The sequence below is a fragment of the Coffea eugenioides genome, chromosome 7 (assembly GCF_003713205.1).
Source record: "Coffea eugenioides isolate CCC68of chromosome 7, Ceug_1.0, whole genome shotgun sequence".
NCBI classification, from domain to species: domain Eukaryota; kingdom Viridiplantae; phylum Streptophyta; class Magnoliopsida; order Gentianales; family Rubiaceae; genus Coffea; species Coffea eugenioides.
In genome coordinates this window covers 12,582,540-12,588,710 of record NC_040041.1, presented here as the reverse complement: position 1 = coordinate 12,588,710, position 6,171 = coordinate 12,582,540, and the positions used below count along the sequence as shown (strand labels likewise).

The 6,171-nt window shown below is 39.0% G+C and overlaps 1 protein-coding gene and 1 long non-coding RNA gene across 2 annotated transcripts; both read left to right on the top strand.

Annotated features, from left to right (window-relative positions):
- The first annotated feature begins 293 nt into the window (after nucleotides 1-293).
- On the top strand, nucleotides 294-5,236 carry LOC113776934. Its single transcript, XM_027321987.1, has 4 exons — nucleotides 294-387; nucleotides 3,753-4,106; nucleotides 4,804-5,150; nucleotides 5,204-5,236. The coding sequence occupies exons 1-4, from the start codon at nucleotides 294-296 to the stop codon at nucleotides 5,234-5,236; spliced, it is 828 nt and encodes a 275-aa protein (XP_027177788.1).
- An 11-nt stretch (nucleotides 5,237-5,247) lies between these two features.
- LOC113777545 lies at nucleotides 5,248-5,925 on the top strand. Its single transcript, XR_003469198.1, has 3 exons — nucleotides 5,248-5,289; nucleotides 5,383-5,532; nucleotides 5,834-5,925. It is a non-coding gene; the product is annotated as an uncharacterized LOC113777545 (long non-coding RNA).
- Nucleotides 5,926-6,171: the final 246 nt, after the last annotated feature.

The following is a 6,171-nucleotide window of genomic DNA, read 5'->3' as shown; positions in this document are numbered from 1 at the left end:
GAGTTGGTGGCGCGGCTGGCGAAGTGCGGTGGGCTGGAGGGGGTTGCGCAGGGGAGGCTGCAGCGTTGGGCTTAGGGCGGCGTGCAATGAAGTGAGGTCGAGGTGGAGCTGGGCAGAGAGAAGCCGCGCGCGCAAGGTGGGGCAGATCGGCAGGCTGCTGCGCGCTGGGGTTGCGCGCGCTAGCAGCAGTCGCGCAACTGAGGAGGTTGCGGCCGAAGTTGGCCGCGAGCTGGTGGTGGGGTGGGGTCGATGGTTGCGGTGAAAGAAGCGGCGGCTGAAGCAGGCGTCGTGCGATGGTGGCCTGGTCGCTGGAACTGCGTGGGAGGGGTAGAGATCTGGTGGCGGAAGCGCGCGGAGAGAGAGAGAGAGATGGCGGCGGACAGGTGGGTATGTTGGGTGAATGGGTGAAGAAGAAAAGAAAAGGGGAAAAGAGAAAGCAGCGGGGAAGAAAGAAGAAAGAAAGGAGAAGAAAGAAAAAAAAAAAAAAAGAAGAAAAGAAGGAAAGAAAGAAAAAAAGAAAAAAAATGAAATTTTTTTTTTTTTTCAAAAACTATCCGAACGTAGATCTGAAATCTGAAATTTTTTTTTTTTGAATGTAATAATAATAAACAATTATAATTATAATTTTTTTTTTTTTTTTAAAAACATGGTTTGGGTCGTCCAATACCGCGCGGGCACGCCAAGATTGGTCTTCGTCCTCTGGTCTCAGAAAACACAAACACCGCGCGGGCACGCCAAGATTTCACTTCCTGGTCACAGTGGAGGAGATATTAGCCTTGATACTACCCAATGGAGAAACGACAAAACGAAAGAAATAAACAACTAAAACCAATAAAATCAATATTCGGGTTGCCTCCCAAACGAGCGCCTTTCTTTAATGTCTTTGGCTAGACATGTTATGCTTGTTCACGGAGGATAAAATCTTGTAGCTCGCTTTAATGCTTCATCTTCAATATGATCCTGGTAACCCTCATAGATGGAGTAATCTTTGAACACACGAGCTACGGTCTTCCATGGACTAGTTGATGGCGCCAAATAATCAAGCATTGATCGCAATTCTTCATCCACTCCTCCATCAAGAGCATTCAACGGTTCAAGATATTTGACCATAGCTACTCTTAATTCATTCCTGCCATGAGACTCAAGAACTTCCGGTATAACAAAATCAATCTCATTAACAGAAATCATAGAATAAGAGTTAAGAAAATGCGGGTTAGGGAATGGAGGTGGTGTCACCACATTTGCTGATTCTTCACTGGATTCTTTCACTTGAATGGGTTGCAGTTGGGGTTCCATTTCTTCCTTTTCGGCTTCTTTTTCAACTGCATCTGTACATCTCTCTTCTTGAAAATCTTGCAGCTCCTCATCACTGGTCAGGCAAATTGCACTCTCATTTTCAACAATAGTTTTCGAGGGCAATTCTTCAAATTGAGAAGCCAGTCGATTTATTCTGGATGTCAATAGACACATTTGATCTTCCAGATTACTCATTGCCTCCTTCATCATCTCATTTCTCCTTTGTGTCTCCTGTTGGAATTGATATGTATTAATAGCTATTGATTCAACTATTTCTTCAAGAGATATACCTGACATAGATGACGATTCTTGAGACTCATACTGCTGAAAATTCATTGGCTCCGTTGTATAATTATAATCGGAGTTATCCCATCATTCTTGATCATACCCGTTTGGATTAGGGTTATACCACGTTTGAGACCAGGGTGAAAAATCTCCATAATTATTGAGGGGGACACTCAGATTATCTTGATATTCGGGGCACATACCGGTTGAATGATCCCTGGCATAACAAATTTTACAGGTTGCAGCAGCCATTCTTTCTCTAATAGAGTTTAGTGCCTCTGAATATGCAAACTTAGCAAAAAAACTAGTCTCATCGCCTTCCCCGGAAACAAAATCCAGTCTATCACCAAAATACGGAGTGTTAGAAGCCATAAACTATAATAAAAAAATAAGAGAAAAATAAATAAAAAAATAAAAACAAGATGAACTCAAAATGAAACAAATTAATCTGGCACCAGCCCCCGGCAACGGCGCCAAAAATTGACAGGTGCCGAACCTGTACAATAATAAATACCTACTCGAGAAAAATACAGATTTTGTATATAGCGGTGAGTAGGGTCGAATCCACAGGGACTGGGGATAATTTGTTTCTTCTAGAGTCCAAAGTATGGGGGGTTTTGGATTAAATGCTAACTAAATAAATTAACTGCAGAAAATAATTAATTAAAAGAAATGATTGGGGAAACTCTAGCCAAGGGTACACATCAGAAATGGTTCATGCACTGATCATTGATGTAGAAATAATTCCAACATTTAGCAATAGATTAGTTATAGTTGTCATGCACGCGATAAACAACCAACCCTTCCTTAATTTCTCGATAGCTAAGGTACGACCGTTAGCTATTTCTCTAACCCAAAAATAACCCTAGGTACGACCGTAGGATTTAATTTCTAGATTGCATTAATAATTAGAAAGGCCAAATCCTAACCAACAAACACGCTACGAGGGTTTGTTTAAATTAGATCATATGCTCCCCTGACATAAACCCAATTACGCCAGTTGCTACTGAGGTAGAGATAACGAACAATTACGGATTCAATTACCCCTATTTAGCAAAAATAGCCTATATGAATAATTAATTATTGCGCACTAATCAATCATACACAAGGCCATAGCAATTAAAATCAAGGAACATATAAATACCAATAAATGAAGAAAATAATTAAAACAGATTCGATCTCACAGTACTTGTCGAACCAAATCGTCAGTTGTCCCCTTGACTAGAAAAGCTTAACCACGCCTCATGAGAAAATCTCCCCGTTGGGGAATATTGTCGAATACCTGGCGTGTGTCAGAGGCCAGTCCAAAGAAAGAAAACTAGAACTAAACTAAAAAAACTAAAACTAAAGCCCTAGATATCTTTTGCTTCTGTACGTTGTCCCCTTTTAAAGGAACAAAAGAAAGATGACTAAAAGCTATCTAGGTGGTCCCCACACATGTGGACAAAGCCTCCCAAGTACTTCTTGTTCCAAGTCTCGTTGCTTTCTTTGAAGCCCAAATGACCAAATGCCTTTCACTAGCTTGTGGTCCCCCACCAATTCAAGGGCCCAAGGATTGAAGCCCTTAGAAGTCTCCATATTTTTCACAAAGTCCCTTCTTTTTGGTAGTTTTCTGCTTCATTCCTGAAATTGATTCCAAATACCAAATATGAGTAAATATCAGCAATTAACACAATATTTGTCAGGGATAGAAGGGAAAATTAATAATAAAAATACTAACAAATTATACCCTATCACCAAGATTGGTAAATTTATAGTAGACCTTTTTTTGGAGTGTTTTCTTTCTCTGACAAAGAATTAGGCATTTTGAATGGTGCAACACTGATTAATATATTGGACATCTACATTCAACTTAGCTAATATTTTTCTCAATCTTTGACTCATCAATTGGATGAAAAAACCTAATCATACATCTATTGTAAAATGACACAACATTGTGCATGGAAACTTGTTTCCCTTGAAAGATCATTTTTTAGCCCTTCTAATAAAGCCTCTAAATAACCTACATTGTTCTGTAATTTGACGGACTTGAAGCTACAGGGATAAACGTTCTTGCTGCCTTTTGACTAATGTGGATGAACTTATTTATTCTCCATGTTCTTTTGTAACTTTCAGTAATAATGTTTAAGTTGAATTGTGCATCCTCTTTTTTATGTTTTGGATATTGGCAGGAGCTGATGGGATTAGTAGAGGTGCAATTGGAATTGTTCCCGAGGATCTCACTGAGGAGAACTATGAGGCATGGAAAGGATGCTTGAAACATTATTTGGTCGGGCATGGCCTTTGGGGTGTTGTTTCTGGTAAGGAGCAGGATCCTATAAAAGATGAGAGTCAAGATTACGGAGAAGATAAGAAACAGGAACACGAGGAATGGCAGATGAAGAATGCATTGGCCTTACATGCCATCCAACTTTCATGCGGACCACGCACATATGTTAAATTAAAAGCTCACAATTTTGCCCAAGTTGCATGGAAGCAGTTGGATGAAAAACTAAAGCCCGACAATCTTGAAGTTGATAATGAAGGTAATTCTCTGTCATGTTGCTGATAAAATGTCTATTTTTGACATATAATTTAGAAGTTAACTGATGAGGTTTTCTCTCTTGGAAAAATTTAAGTACTTTATGTGGTCATTTGATAAGTAACTTAGAGTAATGGGGTGTTAGGAGCAGAAAATATTATTTAGCAATTTCAGATTTTTGTCTGTTTTTGCTCTTGGTCCATTCCTTTTTTTTTCTTTTGCTCTTTGAGCAACCAATTCCTGACCAGGGATTTTTGTGTACATTACTTCAAATAGAGCCCCAATTCATCTATTCAAGCTCTGTTGCACCAAATAATTATGGAGACTTGGGGGTTGGGAGTCCTAGCTAAATTGCCAAAAGAGGCCCTGCAGCATATCCTCCATAGCATGGACTATGTCATTTAATCATTGCTCAATATCCAATAACAATATTGTTGCAGTGCCTACTCTGAACCAGAGGGAAAATTATTCTCCAGCCTATGATAGTTATAAACTTGCTCCTAAAGAGTACATATTCCACTAATAGATTAGTAAAATGTCACCTTCATACCAAAAATTATTTCAAAGATTTTCTGATTTTGTTCTTTACTTCCTCAATTTTTTATGCTCCTCATCAAAATTTCACGTGTGCCTTGTATGAGCTCATTATTATATGTGACCATGTTCGAGATATTAAATGAAACAAATTCTAATGTTTACAGGACCGAAAGAGCACCTTCATTATGAGCAATTGTACAAAGCAATCGCGATAGGTTATTTTCGTCACACAAAACATCTACTTGATCAAGATCCACTCGCTGTTAGGGCAATAGTTTCATCACATAAAGAAACTGCACTTCACATTGCTATTCAGCATGGACGCATGAAGATTGCAAAGGAGTTATTGCAGAGAATGGCACCAGAAGACTTGGAAGTTGTTAATGAATATGGATCCACAGCTCTTACTCTTGCTGCAATCAGTGGTGTAACAAAGCTGGCAAGGACTATTGTGGAAAAAAATAATAGGCTGCTTGTTATGAAAAATGACCTTGACAATGGGCAGCTTCCTGTCATTGTGGCTGCTTTGTTTGATCAAAAGCATATGGTTAATTATCTATACAGCGTAACACCAAAGGAGCATCTAAGTCCAGATAGGGGTGACAATGGAGCTACATTGCTTAATTCGCTAATTACAGCAGAAGTATATGGTTAGATTATAGATATAACAGGCAACATACCAATCTGCAACACACACTTCTTCATTATATGTGCCTCTAACTCCTGCTTTTTAATCGTTACAGATGTTGCTTCAATGCTGCTTCGACAGTATCCAAAACTTGGCGTCACCCCTGATCATAATGGTGACTACACTCTCAGGTTACTGGCTCTCAAGCCATCTGCATTTCCTAGTGGAACCAAACTTTCTTTCTGGAAAAATTGGATCTATTCATGTGAGTGTCCTTTTTCCAGTTCTACTTTACTTTGATAACTGACTTGTATGTAATGAAGCAAAATATTCTACTCTCCAATTCAATAATAAGCCAAACAGTCTAAGAGCAATGGCCATTCTACATTTTGTGGATTTTTATGATGTTTCAGTTATCATGTCAGTATGCAATGTGGATTGTTTTTTTCAGTCCAAGTTGTCGGGCAAGATAAAATCTTCCACCAACAAGAATATTAAATAGCCGTGATCAGTAAATGTGTACTAGTGTTAGGGAATGCTACTCATACCATCTATTTATGCCCCAGGTGTAATGGTACATTCTCCATCGGGGAGTCCAACAGATTCTCATGAAGATGAGGTAACAAAAACTCAAAGAGCAAGCATGACTGAAGGCCACAACATTGACATTCATGATCCTAGTGATGATGAGATGACTAAGACAGGGAATCAAGGCCTTACTAGCTCTGGTATGTAAAATACCAAGTTTCTTTTCCAAAATTCCTTCTGTTGCACATTAAAGACTTCTAATTTTTTGTGGTGGGATCTCTCCTAACTTTTTCTCTCAATTTTTTAGCAGTAGCTTGATGACAAAGTGTAATGCATTGTATTTTAATAGGTAAATAATCTGATATGTGGTGGACTA